The sequence below is a fragment of the Babylonia areolata genome, chromosome 6 (genome assembly GCF_041734735.1).
Source record: "Babylonia areolata isolate BAREFJ2019XMU chromosome 6, ASM4173473v1, whole genome shotgun sequence".
In the NCBI taxonomy this organism is placed as follows: domain Eukaryota; kingdom Metazoa; phylum Mollusca; class Gastropoda; order Neogastropoda; family Buccinidae; genus Babylonia; species Babylonia areolata.
In genome coordinates, this window is record NC_134881.1 from 29,514,329 (window position 1) to 29,531,064 (window position 16,736).

The following is a 16,736-nucleotide window of genomic DNA, read 5'->3' on the forward strand; positions in this document are numbered from 1 at the left end:
CTATCAACACACAAACATCAACAAAGTCTATGGTTCTTCATCCATCACTATATCTATCAACACACAAACATCAACAGTCTATGGTGCTTCATCCGCCACAATATCTATCAACACACAAACATCAACAAAGTCTATGGTTCTTCATCCACCACAATATCTATCAACACAAAAAAATCAACAGTCTATGGTTCTTCATCCGCCACAATATTTATCAACACACAAACACCACAAAATCTATGGTTCTTCATCCACCACAATCTTTATCAACACACAAACATCAACAAAGTCTATGGTTTTTCATCAGGTCGGACAAAAGAGGCGTATTTCAATGCACAACAAGGGTGAATAAATACTAAACTCAGAAAACACATTGTTACTGTTTACACACACAAAAACAACAACAACACAATCCTAACTGCACAAACATGCTTCAAACAACAAGCAAGACAAAAAATTTCACATACCTTTTGCCAAACTGTTTGAACTCATAAACAGTCATGGAACTATCCACCTGAAAGAAGAACCCAGTCAGTTCTCTAACGGCATCACGCCCATTTCTGGAAAAGAAATGACAAAAATAAGAAGTAAATCCTTGAGACTCCTGTGCACAGGCACGCACACACACACACACACACACACACACACACACACTTGGACAATCAGATTCACACAAAATCAATACATACAAAGAAGAGAAAATGGGAAATAGGAGGATCAAGGACCCGATGTAAAACAGCGGGGTAAAAAACAGGTTAGAGGACCTACAAAAAAAAAAAAAAACAGAGAGAGAGAAAAAAAGTATATACCTAATGTGTGTCAGATTTACTTTATGTGTTTCTGAAAAAACACCTGATGTTCGTCACATTATAAACCTGATGTGTCATTACTTACCTGATGTGTCAGATTACACCCTGATGCATGTCAGATTATATACCTGATGTTTGATTATATTCCTGATGTGTGTCAGACTGCGCCTGATAGGTACACAAACATACAAACAGGCACTCAAGGCCTGACAAAGTGTATTTGGGGTTACGCTGGTGGTCAGGTATCTGCCAAACTGATGTGGTGTGGCAGTGTATGGATTTGTCCAAACGCAGTGACGCCTCCTTGAGAAACTGAAACTGATATAGGCGGAAACTGAAAATGAGTCAACACACCTGGACATGATCCTGGCACCGAAGCGTACACGCCTGGACAGCAGGTTCTCTGTGGCTGTGCTGCGAGTACTGACCCTGTCATCAGAAAAAACAACAAAAAATACTGTCATAATAATAACAATAATAATGTACATTTATATAGTGCCCTTTCTCACTAAGAGCTCAGGGTGCTTTACATGAAAGAAAAATATTACAAGTAACATAAAAAATTCATGACTACTCTTTCTCAAAAACACCTCCCCCCCCACTCACACTCTCCCTTTCCCACTCTACATAAATCCAACGTGAGCTGACATGGGTGATGTTGGAGAAAAGGAAGCTGAGAGTACTCTTAGATAGGTTTCAAAAAGATGAGTCTTTAGTGATGAGCGAAAAGCAGAAACAGAATCATATGCATGGATATGATGAGGAAGATTGTTCCAGATGTGAGGAGCAGCAAAGAAGAAAGAACGTTCACCATAGGTTCTTGTATTGACATGAAGAAGTTTCAAAAGGTAACAGTCAGAGGAAGAGCGGAGATTTCTTGTGGGAGTGTAAACACTGATAAGGTTAGAAAGATAAGTAGGTCCTGCAGAGTGGAAAGCAGAATAGCAGAGACACACAACTTTGTATTTAATTCTCGCTTCAATGGGGAGCCATTGTAGAGTGCGGAGGTGAGGAGAAATGTGATCAGTACGTGGGACTCTGAGAGTCAGATGGGCAGCATTGTTTTGAAGTTTTTGAATTCGCTGAAGAACATTATGTGGACAGCCTGTGAGAAGAGAATTACAGTAGTCAATTTGTGACAGCACAAAAGCAGAAATAAGAGTTATAGTAGTTTCAACAGAAAGGTACTGACGGATAGAGCTGATGCGACAAAGTTCACAATTGACTATGCATATCAGATTTACTACCTGAGCATGCATGCTGAGGTTTGAGTCAAAAATGACTCCAAGATTCCTTGCTGATTTAGAAAACTGAACTGTGGCATCACCCACCACAATAGTGGCAGGAAAAGAAGTAGATGTGGACGTTCTTGCAGAGGAAATAATCATAGCTTCAGTTTTGTCATCATTCAACTTTAGTTTGTTAAACGTCATCCAGGATTTAACATCAAGAATACAATCCTGCATTGACAGAATTAGACTATGTACTTGGTTTTGTTCTGCAGACTTTTGTCACTGAGTCTCATCAGCAAAAGAGTGGTGAAGAACAGAATGGCCAGAAATGACATCAGAAAGAGGAGCAGTATACATGACACAAACACGGTTCATTTTTCTATCTTCAGCAATACAACAGCAAGTGCATACCTTTTCTGAGCATTGTTCACCTCTATTCCCCCTTTTTTTTTTCAAGTGATAACTGTTTCTGTCTCATTCAATGTCTTTGTGTGTGTAAAATACACCTGCCTCAAAAATAAATAAATAAACAAACAAATACATGAATGAATCAATGAATGAATAGATAGCAAGATTGATAGATAAACAAATAAATGAATAAAATTAACACCAGCAACAACAATAAAGCAACAAACAAAAATGGATAAATCATGAAATGATAAAAATAAATAAAAGAGACAAAAAGTCGGCAATAAGACTAACAGCAGCTGCTATATATATATATATATATATATCAGTAGTAGAAGTTGTCAGGAAACCAACAGCAAGACTGAGTCTGTGAAAGGAAACATGTTCACCCAGAAGGGTTTTTTTTTTTTTTTTTTTTTGGTGTTGTTTTTTTTGTTGCGTGTTGTTGTTTTTTTTTATCCCACTGTGCAACAAATATCAATATACTGCTCACTATTCCACAAAATGACGTGTTTCTCATACACAAAACATAAAAAAAATGAATGAATAAATAAATAAATAAAGCACAGATTCCTGGACTGTACCAAAAAGTATCTGAAAAAAACCCCAACAAATATACCTAACAGCCTTTCAGGCAAAAAGCAGAACAGATTACATAATATGGTGATTTTTTTTTTTTTTAACCCAGAAATGAAATGTGGATTTGTTTTCATTTTTTTCTTTTGTTTTTTCGTATGTTTGTTGTTGTTTTTTTTGTTTGCGTAAAAAGTGATTTTATGTGGTGTAGCAGTTTGTGTCTCTTACTTTGAATGATAGAGGTAGCAATTTTTGCCTCTTACTCTGAATCATATGGAGGTAGCGATTTGTGTCTCTTACTTTGAATGATAGAGGTAGCAATTTTTGCCTCTTACTCTGAATCATGGAGGTAGCAGTTTGTGCCTCTCACTTTGAATCATATGGAGGTAGTGATTTTTGCCTCTCACTTTGAATCACAGAGGTAGCTGTTTGTGCCTCTTATTCTGAATTATATGGAGGTAGCTGTTTGTGCCTCTCACTTTGAATCATATGGAGGTAGTGATTTTTGCCTCTTACTCTGAATCACAGAGGTAGCTGTTTGTGCCTCTTATTCTGAATTATATGGAGGTAGCAGTTTGTGCCTCTCACTTTGAATCATATGGAGGTAGCGATTTGTGCCTCTTACTTTGAATCACAGAGGTAGCAATTTTTGCCTCTTACTCTGAATCATGGAGGTAGCTGTTTGTGCCTCTCACTTTGAATCATATGGAGGTCGTGATTTTTGCCTCTTACTCTGAATCACAGAGGTAGCTGTTTGTGCCTCTTATTCTGAATTATATGGAGGTAGCTGTTTGTGCCTCTCACTTTGAATCATATGGAGGTAGCGATTTTTGCCTCTTACTCTGAATCACGGAGGTAGCTGTTTGTGCCTCTTATTCTGAATCATGGAGGAAGAGATTTTTGCCTCTTACTTTGAATCATGGAGGTAACGGTTTGTGCCTATTACTTTAAATCAAGGAGGCAGCAATTTGTGCCTCTTACATGGATTCATGGAGGTAGAGCTTTGTGCCTCTTACTTTGAATCATGGAGGTAGTAGTTTGCGTCTCTTACTCTGAATCACGGAGGAAGCAATTTGTACCTCTTACTTTGAATCATGGAGGTAGATATTTGTGCCTCTTACTTTGAATCATGGAGGTAGCGGTTTGTGCCTCGCATGGGTCTTCTTGTTGTGCTGCCCCCACAGCCATTTTTCCGCTTATCCTGTTCCGGATCACTGATCACAGCCCTGCACAATCAAAAATCAAATAGCATTTTGTAGAAAAAGTGTCTTTTCCATGTGAAAACTGATTTTCCTTCAATCCTCACCGATCAGCATAGTGTGCCATTCATCTGGTAAGTATCAGCTGGTGAGGAAAATGCTCTGCTACGGTGTTTGAAGGGAAAGATATGTTTCCTCATCAGAGTAAGGTTTTGTTTCTTACTGCTTAACGATCTAGACAGTGGCACTTTCACCCTAGATGTCGAACTGGTGACCATCAGACGGGCGCAATAGCTGAGTGGTTAAAGCGTTGGACTGTCAATCTGAGGGTCCCGGGTTCAAATCATGGTGACGGCGCCTGGTGGGTAAAGGGTGGAGATTTTTACGATCTCCCAGGTCAACATATGTGCAGACATGCTAGTGCCTGAACCCCCTTCGTGAGTATATGCAAGCAGAAGATCAAATACGCACGTTAAAGATCCTGTAATCCATGTCAGCGTTTGGTGGGTTATGGAAGCAAGAACGTACCCAGCATGCACACCCCCGAAAACGGAGTATGGCTGCCTACATGGCGGGGTAAAAACGGTCATACATGTAAAAGCCCACTCGTGTGCATATGAGTGAACGCAGAAGAAGAAGAAGAACTGGTGACCATCACTGTTCTGTGTCACTTCTCACCTCTCTTGGGAAGTACAGGGATGAAGTGAATGGCGTCACAGGACTTAAAAAGAATGCTGCCTTGTACTGTTCACAGATTTTCAGCACTCAAAGAAGTTTCGTGCCATTCAAACACAATGTAAACATGGACCCATCTTTAAAATACATACCTGAAAACTGCATCAAGAAAACATTCATTCTTCATTCAGTAACGCTGTGTTATATGACTACTGAGTGTCCCAGAAACACTCCTACATAATGCACTTGCCAATATGTATTTCTTGACACGTTCAGTACCCATTTCCAAAAGGGAGGTCTATCACCCAAGTTCAGTCAATTGAGGCTGAGAGAGGAAGGTGGCAGAACGGTTAAGACACTTATCTGCCAGTACAGTGTCCATGAGGGTCTGGGCTCCATTCCCCCTTTCCCCTATTTATGTGGAGTGATGGCCATGTGGAGTGATGGCCTGGAGGTAACGCATCCGCCTAGGAAGTGAGAGAATCTGAGCGCGCTGGTTCGAATCACGGCTCAGCCACCGATATTTTCTCCTCTTCCATTAGACCTTGAGTGGTGGTCTAGACGCTAGTCATTTGGATGAGATGATAAACCGAGGTCCCGTGTGCAGCATGCACTTAGCGCCCGAAAAAGAACCCACGGCAACAAAGGGGTTGTTCCTGGCAAAATCCACTTCCATAGGAAAAACAAATAAAACTGCACGCAGGAAAAAATACCAAAAAATGCGTGGTGCTGTAGTGTAGCGACACGCTCTCCCTGGGGACAGCAGCCCGAATTTCACACCAAGAAATCTGTTATGATAAAAACAAATACAAATACAAATACAAATTTTGCATGGAAAATCAAACTGAGCACTAGCATCCATTTGGATGAGATGATAAACCAAGGTCCTGTGTGCAGCACACACTTTTCACACGGAGAAGGAACCCTTGACAACAAAGTGTCGTCTTCTGGCAAAATTGTGTAGTTTCAGTTTTCAGTTTCAGTAGCTCAAGGAGGCGTCACTGCGTTCGGACAAATCCATATACGCTACACCACATCTGCCAAGCAGATGCCTGACCAGCAGCGTAACCCAACGCGCTTAGTCAGGCCTTGAAAAAAAAAAGAAAAAAAAAGGTGAATAAATAATAGATAAGCGTACATAAATAAGCAAATAAATAAATAAATAATTAAAACATAAAAAAGGTAGTAGTAACAATAATAATAATAATAATAATAATAATAAATAAATAAATAAATAAGACAACAATGATGATAAATAAGCAAATAAATGTAAAACATGAAGACACACATTCACACATACACCCACACACGCATAACAGATATGCACCAAACATGCAGAAAATTGTGTAGAAGAAATCCACTGTGACTGGTACACAAATGCACATGCATGTACTGCTCAAGGCCTGACTAGTGCACAGGGTTATGCTGCTGTAAGGCATCTGTCTAGCAAATGTGATGGAGCGTATTTGTGATTTGTCCAAACACAGTGACGCCTCCTTGAGACACTGAAACTGAAACTGAAACATTCAGGGCTTCTGATGACACACAAATATGTGGCCCTAGCATTTTGCAAATGCAAAGGACATACTGTGTGTTCATCGAGTGGGTTCCTGGGACACAAAATTCTGTTCTAAAAGTAACTTTAAAAAAACTGAAAATTGCATATCAGAGCTTCTGCCTGTTGCTTGGATCATCTGCTTCAAAGAAGAATTTGCTTGCCTGCACCACTTCTTGGCCCATGAACCAGGACTAAAAAGGTACGCCTTTCTTTCTTTCTTTAGTTTAACGTCTTTTCACTTTCAGTGATATTAGACAAAAAAATAAAGGCACTCCTGTGTTTGTGAATGTGTAGCAACGCAGATTTGGTAAGAGTGAGCATCATTTGAGTGACCCTCTGAAAGTAGTCTGGGACCCATGAGAACTATGGCAAAAGAGTCCATGGGACTCCAAAGATTTCTGGCTTATCAGAAGCCCTACAATTTGGGCTAATTCTATTCCTCAATGGCAAAACGCTGACACACACACACTCTCACGCACATGCACCCAGCCACAATCTGCACCCACATTCATCCCCCCACACTCCCAAATATATTATCTGTATTAAATGTCTGGAAAAGAGAGCTGCAAATAAACAAACAGCAGAAAAAGCAGACAGTCCATCAGTAGTAAACAAGGCTCGATGCGATTATCAGCTCTGCACAGAGAAATAACTCAAGCTATGTGGAACACTTGGGAAAACAGAAAGACGTACAAAGAGCCAGACCGAGAATAAAGCGACTGTCGATGTGAACATTCTGAGGATGCCGTACCTGGAAAGCTGGTCAACCATGACAGTCTCTAGAAGCTTCAGTTTCTTGTTCTGTTCCAGCAGTTCTTCCTGCAGTGAAGCAAAACAAAGGATGAATAAACAGACAAATAAACTGATAAAATAAATAGTATTGAAAAAACAAAACAAAGGATAAATAAACAGACATATAAACTGATAGAATAAACAGTAATGAAAAACAAAACAAAAGATAAATAAACAGACATATAAACTGATAAAATAAACAGTAATAAAAAACAAAACAGAGGATAAATAAACAGACAAATAACCTGATAAAATAAAACAGTTATAAAAAAACAACAAGAAGCAAATAAACTGATAACATAAACAGTAATCAAAGGATAAATAAACAGACAAAACTGATAAACAGTAATAAAAAACAAAACATACAGTAATAAAAAAACAAAACATAGGACGAATAAGCAGACATATAAACTGATAAAATAAACTAATAAAAATCAAAGCAAAGGACAAATAAACAGACATATAAACTGATAAAATAAGCAGTAATAAAAAAACAAAAGATAAATAAACAGAAAAATAAACTGATAAAATAAACAGTAATAAACAATCATACGAAATGATAGATTGGTGACAGATATGGGCAGACAGATAAACAGACATTAAAATCGATAAAAACAGATAAAACAAACAGGAATAAAAAAAAAATCAAAGCAAAGGATAAATAAACAGACAAATAAACTGATAAAATAAACAGTGATAAACAACAAAACAAATGATAATTAAACAGACAAATAAACTGATAAAATAAACAGAAATAAAAATTAAAACATAGGATAAATAAACAGAAAAATAAACTGATAAAATAAACAGTAATAAAAAAAACCCAACAGATATAAACAGACAAAAATGATAAAATGAACAGTATTAAAAAAAAACAAGAGGATAAATAAACAGACAAAACTGATAAAATAAACAGTAATAAAAAACAAAACGAAGGATAAAAAAACAGACAAATAAACTGATAGAATAAACAGTAATAAACAATCATAAGAAATGATAGACTGGTAACACACATGGGCAGACAGATAAACAGACAGGCATTAAAATCGAAGACAGGCAGAAGGCAGACAGAGAGACTGGGAGAGACACACAGGCTGGGAAAGACAGCAGGTTGCCAGATACGTTAACAGACAGATAAGCAGTTGTGCAGACACTAGAAACTGAAGCAGATCATTTGACTTTGAATTAAAACTACCACAGCTCATTTTGTTTCTGATCACAAAATGTGAAATCACTGGATTTTTTCTTTGTTCCTTTCACTTAAAAAAAAAACAAAAAAAAAACAAAAAACCACCCTATCTTATATGCTCTCTCAATGGCATTACCTCCCATACTGTCACCCTGAATCCCCAAAACACAAATACACCCAGCCTTGTTCTGTTGCAGTCCCAACATCAGCAGTCCACAGTAATCTACCAATGCATGGTCACTGTGAGGCCACACACCAGAGGAGACCCTGCGTTGCTCATATGTCACTCCAGTGATATTTGTGACTGACATCTACCCATGTGTAAGCTGATGGGAAGCACTGCGTATCACTGGCTTAAAAGTTGCACACCCTTGTCATATCTGGGAGTAAAAGTTATTACACTTTTTTTTTTTTTCGAACTAAAACAATGAACAGCTAAACTGAGACATACAAATACACAGTCACACAGGTAGACAGAAAGACAAGGAGGCGAGTAGAAACAAACAGATTGATGGACAGACTGATAGACAGACTAGAAGACAAATTTCTGTCAGTTTACAGACAATTACATTGAATCTTGCCAATCTCTCTTTTTTTTTCTTTTTCTTTTTTTTGTTGTAACTGCATTAATAACACAACAGTACTCAATTTGCCAGTCATTGTCACAACGTATGAGGCACACAACACTCACAGCATCCAGCTTTTTATGTAACTGGCTGGTGGTGTAGCGCTGTTTCTTCCACCGGTCGTCGACCACATCCTCACTCACGTCCTCTTTGTTTCTGCTGTCCTCATCACTGTTATCGTCGTCGTCTCCATTGTAATGACTCTGACCTTTCTGCTTCATGGCCTGTATGGTTCTCTGAATTTCATCCTGTGCAGATACAGATCAGTATCAGTATCAGTAGCTCAAGGAGGCGTCACTGCGTTCGGACAAATCCATATACGCTACACCACATATGCCAAGCAGATGCCTGACCAGCAGCGTTACTGTGCAGATACAGAAACATGAGTTGGTGAGCAGTATGCATTGCATCTCACCTGCTACCTGTACGTCATGAATTTCACCCTGTATTGAAAAGAAAGAAAAAAAAGGAAAGAAGGAAAGGTTTAAGAAGTTTCTCTGATGCTTCAGATTTTCTTCAGTGCAGAAATAGAAATGGATTGCTCACAGAGTTGACACAGTTCTCATAAAATCACTCCTGTAAGATCTGTATAGGTCTGTGTCTGTTTGCCAAAAGTTTCAACACTTTTGCCAAGATCCCTCCAACGAACATACACTGTTTCTCCCTTCTACTCTGGCTGCAGCATTTTAACTGGAAATATGCTTTAAGTGTGTGCATGTGCCCAAAAAATGGTCCTCGTGAATGGTACAATCATTCACAAATCTACCACCACCATTATGATAATAAAAAAAAAAATTTAATTAAAAAAAAAATCAATCTTTCAAAAATTATATACCCACCACCAATAACAAAAAAAAACAGAAAAGACGCAAGACTCTAGACTACTTTGTTGTCTGTACACAGATGCAAAAAACAAAGACAATATGAGAAAGACACTACTAACTTCAGAAACATTTGAAGGGTTAGCATGAGTGCGGTACGCCTGTTTCATCTCTTCCGTGTACTGTTTGTACAGCTGCTGATGCCGTGCCGAAGGCGCAGGAACATCATCCGGCACGGGTGCCTTGTCCCACGCTGTAGGCTGATGAATAAGTTCCCATCAGGTTAGCGACACTACACACTGAACACCGATCCTGTGACTACGGAGATAGATTTTGACAATTCCCTTGCCACAGACATACAATGATATAGAACTTCAGAGATAGACCATACCCTAATCATTAAGCCAAAATTCATTTGTGCTGCAAAGACCTGCAATGACATAAAGATATATAGATAAAATATATAAACTGAATCTATAAAGGAAATAACCTTCAAAGCAAAAGTTAAAAAGAGTAAGGAGCCAAACAGTAATGTAAAGCTCTTTTCTTCTCTCAATGACAAATCTGTGTAACAAATGTACACTTTTCACAATTAAAGTGCTGGGTTTGGATGTTATTCCTATGACTCTGAAGTTAACGGAAGAGTTAGCAATTCAGCCAAAAAGCCCTCATACCTGTTTGGGAATTCTTCTTGCAGACGGTGGTTTTGCTTTCATACCCAAAGACAGTTCTGGAACATCATTTGGACGCACAGACGCTGACTGAAATTGGAAACAAGCAGTAAAGATTATATCACAAGGCAGACATGCCCTGTAAAACGAGACTGATCATGTCTTTTTTTAGAGGGATCTGTGTAGGCATGAACAGGGGAGGTAATATACTGAAGGAGGTAACTAGCTGTACCCACTTGCGTTTTCTCCCCTTAAGCGAGGAAGTAGTTTGCACAGGACAGGGAATCAGACCCCTGCTAGAGGCTGCACCAGCGGTCATGGTATAGTACGTGCAATAAAAAAAAAGAAGAAAAGAATTCCACCATGTCTTTTTTTCTTCTTTTTTTTTCTCTCACTAAAAAAAAAAAAAAAAAAAATCTGCTTCAATGTATATTCAAATAGACAGATCACAGCCAATAACAACTTGACCTGAAGGGCGCAATGCCAGTAGGTTGTTAAACTCAACACTACCTATATTCAGTCATTCATTAGGTGGCATATCCGTTATGCATGTGTGTGTGTGTGTATGTGCGAATGTGTGTCTGCATGTTTTACATTTATTTGCTTATTTATCATCATTGTTGTCTTTTTTGTGTGTGTGCGCTTAGAGCGGACTTCATCAAGATTTTGCGCCTTAGAAATATTATTATTATTATTATTAATAGTAGCATTTTTATGCATTTATCTATTATTTATTTGTTTTTTTTATTTTTGTATTTATTTATTTTTTTTTTTTTTTGTTATTTTATTATTTTTTTTATTTTTTTTTTCATTCTTTTTTTTTTTTTGACAAGGCCTGACAAAGCACGTTGGGTTACGCTGCTGGTCAGGCATCTGCTTGGCATATGTGGTGTAGCGTATATGGATTTGACCGAACACAGTGACGCCTCCTTGAGCAACTGATACTGATACTGATCATCAGGTGGTATCATATGAATGAGCATCAACATTTCTAATGAATGAGAACTGTAAAAGCAAGAAAGTTTAGACAAAATACTGAACTGTAACAATCTTACATATAATTATGTTCCCAGCAGCTCTAAATAGGAATGATCACAGACTGCCTAAGATGGTACAAGCTGTCATTCATCCTATTACTTTCTCTAAACATGAGATAACAAAAGTTCTGATGCTACAATTTACACCTAGAATTTATAAACATGCATAATTTTAAAAAAATGGAATTGAATCATGATGTAAAACAATAACAAACAAAACCTTACTTTTTGTGGAATGTCTTGTCTGTAGACCACTCCAGACCTTGCACTTCCCCAGCTGAAAAATAACAATAAAAATGATTACATTTATTATAGTTTCTTCTTTTTTTTTATTCTTCTTTTTTTTTTTTTTTTACACTTCTACAGACATAAACAGATCTGCCCATATACTGGTTGGCACACTGTAGAACACTTTCATTGTCAACATACACCATTTTATACTCTCTAAAGTCAAGTCTTTATTGTTGAATTTCTGGATGGTTTGAAGGTGGCATCCAGAGACAATAAGTAAAACTGAAACAATTCCATCCCCATCAACACTTCAATCGCCATCAAATAACTATCCTGTGATCCTAAATGACTATCCTGTGAACCTCAATAAACAACTTCAATCAAGAAATACTTCTATCCACTGTACCGACTGCCCAAGTGTCTTTTCTGTATACAGGCAATACATAGCAAAACCACATTGCTTCCCTTTTCTTCTATTTCTCACCATTATCGGTGTTGTTGACATAGGTCTGAAAATACACTACTACCCCCACCACCTAAGATTAGCAAAATACAGTGCAAGTGCAACAGAAGATTAGCAAAATACAGTGCAAGTGCAACATATTCGGCAAAAGGATATTTTCTTTTTTTATTTAGAAGTAGCAGAAATGGAGAGGTTTTGTTTGTTTTTTTGCTCTGATAAAAGAAGTGATATAGTAGTACTGTGATGAAAATATTTGTATCACTTCCACTCAAACCACAGAGCTTATTCCATGTTCCTTATGTGCATCAAAAACCTTTCACCTGAAGATCTAGTGATCATCCCTGTCCATATGTAATGCGTAATGTGCGGCTTATGTTCAAACCTGTGAGTGTGATATCTTCAGTTTTACGTCTAATCACTATAAGTGTTATTAGACGTGCGTGCGTGCGTGCGTGCGTGCGTGCATGCGTGCGTGTGTGTGCACAAGTTCTTATACTGATATGCACATGTATGCGTTCAAAACTCGACTGTATCTGTGTTAGTACATGATTTTTAATGCATGTTTGTTACCTTTTTATGTACTATCCCCCCTTCCTCCCTCCCAATATTCCTTGTGACCCCAAGTACACTCAGTAATAAATACATAATCTATTCTATTCTTCATACATCTCACCTGACTGTGGAAGCTGTGTTTGGCGTGTCCAATTTATAGTCGCGTAGTGAAATGTTAATAGGCCCTGTTGGTTCCTCATTGTCATGGAGATATTTCAAGTTCAGAGACGGCACACTAAAATGAAAAATAAAACCAAACATCACACTGAAACAACTAAAAATATTTTTGGTTAAATCCCTGATCATAATATCTTGGTGATAACAGAAAGACAGTATAATGGACATTACAGTGATATTCAAATGTTTCAAATAAAACATGCAAAACTATAGCGAAACAATGTTTCAACTTCTACATGTATACCACAACTATTGTGTATCATAAGAAAAAATAGTTATGATAGAGATATCTAATGGTCATGATATCTAATGATCTGGTGTACTTAAGAGCCAAAACTTTAGTCTAAATTCTGAATGAGTTTACCAGTTAATATAAAACCAGACCTAAAAGATGCTTGGATTAACAAATTTTAAACAACATTTTTTTCAAGTATAAGGCAGGAGTGTTAACTGTCAAAATAAAAGTGTTCACTACACACACACACACACACACACACACACACACACAAACACACACACACACACACATGCAGACATACATAGATTCCTGTTTTTTAACACACGCAAGTCAGTTACTTGGTTTGTTCCTTCATGCCTTTCACAGTTTCAGTAACCTATGTGCAAAGTGATGGGAAGTATGTTGATGTACCTTGCAGCATTGAATTCTCTACACTTTATTGTCCAGATCAGTGAAAGTCCTTAATACAAGTTACAAGCATACCAGGGGTTGGTTTGTTCTTTTTTCATAAGAAAGTTACAAGTCCTCTGATAATGTATCAAAACACAACTATTCAACACTCACAGGCATACAGTGATATACACACACAAACATTTCATAAATGCTTTATTTACCTTTGTGGTTTTGTAGAGGGACTGATGGAGTTATGGTCATTTGTACTGTGGTTAGCAGCTGTATAATCACCATATTCTTCACCCTGTGACATAAAAAAACAAACATGTATGATTGACTGCCTGTATGGACACCCACATGCATGAACACATTTCCACAAATGCACGTATCCCAGTACACACATTCATTAAGTGACAAACACACTAACAGTAACACATATGTGCAAGCACAAATATGTATGCACAACCACACAAACACACACACATTCATGTGCCTAAGTATACACACACCTATGTATACAAACACATCATTTTGCGTATGTTCCATACTCCTCTTTTTAAAAAAAATGTTCCGATAGAGAGACACACAGAGAGAGAGAGAGGGGAAGACTGACATATATATATATATATATATATATATATATATATAGAGAGAGAGAGAGAGAGAGAGAGAGAGAGAGAGAGAGAGAGAGAGAGAAACACATGTGCAGTTGTTGTTTATTTACAACCCTTCCCCGTCTCCAAGCCCAGTTCTTTCTCTAACTCCCACCATTCCCCTGAACAAGCCTCTCTGTTTTTTTTGTTTGTTTGTTTTGTTTTGTGTTGTTGCTTTTTTTTTTTTTTAATGTAAAACCCATCTAACATTAAAACTAGTAGGACATAAAAATTAAAGACTGACACACAGTGACACACACACTAAAAAAAAAAAAGCAAAAAAAAAGCTTTAATTTACAATATCCTAAATGAACCATGAATCCACTCCATGTCTCACAGTGATGGGGTTCCTGTTCACACGTGCACTGAGAGGGCGCCGCGCACTGCCAGGAATCTGTCGCTGCTGGGCACGAGGAGTTGGTGTCCCCCTCACACCAAATTCCATTGCTCTAGCTTTGATTTATCACAAACTGAATAACCTGAAAAAGAGAAACACGCTTTATATAAATTTTCTAGACTAATAGGCTATGCCAGTCTTGAATAAAAACTGATTTATGAACTTACACACTTCTTCTTTCATTGCTCCTATGTCCACATGCCAAATGAAGTTGTGTACCTTTTAAATGGAGAGTTATTTTTCTTTATTGTTGTTTAATACTTTACTCTTCCAGCCTCATTGTTTCTACACTTTGTATATATATAGCTGATCATTTGAATTCATATATGTGATTTACCTGACAGACTGTTGGGTGTATGAACTGACTGCAAGCAGTGAGTACAGACCAGATCTAATCTCCAAACTTCTCACTCACTGACTCATTCAACCTTCTCTTCCTGTCATAAAATATACTGGTGAATCTTTCCTATTGGCAGTATTGCTTTAAGAAAATGAATTTTACATTCTTAACTCATGATATACCTTTTACAAATATATACAGAGACTGAGAGAGAGAGAGAGAGAGAGAGAGAGAGAGAGAGAGAGAGAGAGATGGATGTCATTTTTATTTAGTTTCATCAAAGATTACTTTTTTTTTCTTTTTAAGTTTTTATTTCATTTTAGTATATATATATATATATATATATATATATATATATATATATATATATATTGCTTCAGTGCAATCATGAAATGATGCAAGCAATTCTTTTTTTTCCTTCTGAAAGCTGCTGATTTATATTTATCAGTAAAGAGAAAGCTACTACATTTTACGTTTGGCCCAGAAAGAGTGGCTGTTTCTAGCATGCAGAACAGGCTCCTCTTATCTGCTGAGTACATTGCTGTCGCCAAGATTATGTCATTATCGCGACAGGTGGAGGTGTGCGCAGCTTGGCAGGTTCACTGTTGGGATGTTAATAGTTTTTTGAAGATCTCAGGATCAAAAGAAAGACTGAAAAGATGTTTGACTACAATAGTTCTAAAATCTTTAAATTACAATGTTCTCATGATAAATCAAGATCAAATAAGTAAAACTATTGGACAGTTTGCCAGTGAAGTTCTTGACACTTGCTTGCAAGACCAGCTGAAGATCCAAACCTACTTCATATAAAGATTATGATACAGACAATATTGTAGGAAGAAGAACTACCAATAACAGCAAGAGCATTGTAGTTCCGTTCTGCAAAACTGACCTACTAAAAAACTCCTTTTTGAGGGTAAAAACAACAACAGAATGGAATCAGCTGGAGGAAGGAGTTGTGTGTAGCGAACCTTCCCAGTTTTAGGTGCCAGAATAATCAATTCATTTGACTGTGGGCCCTCAACAATGAAGAAGAAGACCGCAGCATTCAAGGCGGTCATCAAAAGTTCCCTGCCATCTACTGGTTTTCATCATTAACAGTAGAGGTTTTTTGTGTTTTTTGTTGTTGTTTTTACATGCGCTCTCCAATGTCCGTTGCGACGATGGCCATACTGTCCCTGCGACGTATTTATCCTTATCCTGTAGCTGACTTGATAAGCTGCAGTGACTTATCTTGAGAAACAACTGGCAGTGATAACTGAATTTTTTTTAATCACCATTTTTATAGCAATTTAAACATGCCTGCGTATAATGGTGTGTATGCTGATTATTCTCTGAATGAAAAATAGAGTACAAAACTGAACAAAGAAATAAGGCAAGCATTGAAGGAAACACCCTTACCTCTGTCGTGTTTGGGCAGCCATTTATTTACGGAGTGTCGGAAATTGGTAGTCTTGGCAATTCAACTATTTTATCTCGGCAAACTCTAACAATTAAGGGCCACGATGGTGGGACAATGCCGTCTAAAGAGTGGCCTTCTAACGAGAACACCATATCATGTGCGGAATGATCAGAAAAAAGCGACACAGAGAGAAATAATGAAACAATGAAAAGCAAACAAATAGGCTCGTGTTGTTATCGGAAAGACAAAATTACGTGTTTGTTTCCTCTCTGCCACCACAACCAACCCAGGAATTTTAAA

General features: G+C 37.6%; 1 protein-coding gene across 1 annotated transcript in view; it reads right to left on the reverse strand.

The window, feature by feature from the left end:
- LOC143283358 (calcyphosin-2-like) overlaps nucleotides 1-16,525 on the reverse strand; it is a 32,279-nt gene extending 15,754 nt beyond the window's left edge. Inside the window, exons 1-12 of the mRNA XM_076589564.1 lie at nucleotides 16,436-16,525; nucleotides 14,635-14,776; nucleotides 13,866-13,948; nucleotides 12,958-13,071; nucleotides 11,816-11,867; nucleotides 10,557-10,643; nucleotides 10,005-10,142; nucleotides 9,127-9,309; nucleotides 7,206-7,273; nucleotides 4,144-4,248; nucleotides 1,161-1,235; nucleotides 465-557 (exon numbers count right to left, since the gene is read on the reverse strand). Of these exons, the coding sequence (XP_076445679.1) occupies nucleotides 465-557; nucleotides 1,161-1,235; nucleotides 4,144-4,248; nucleotides 7,206-7,273; nucleotides 9,127-9,309; nucleotides 10,005-10,142; nucleotides 10,557-10,643; nucleotides 11,816-11,867; nucleotides 12,958-13,071; nucleotides 13,866-13,948; nucleotides 14,635-14,742 (1,106 nt within the window). The 5' untranslated portion in view covers nucleotides 14,743-14,776; nucleotides 16,436-16,525. The remainder of the gene's footprint in view (nucleotides 1-464; nucleotides 558-1,160; nucleotides 1,236-4,143; nucleotides 4,249-7,205; nucleotides 7,274-9,126; nucleotides 9,310-10,004; nucleotides 10,143-10,556; nucleotides 10,644-11,815; nucleotides 11,868-12,957; nucleotides 13,072-13,865; nucleotides 13,949-14,634; nucleotides 14,777-16,435) is intronic.
- Between the last annotated feature and the right edge of the window lie 211 nt (nucleotides 16,526-16,736).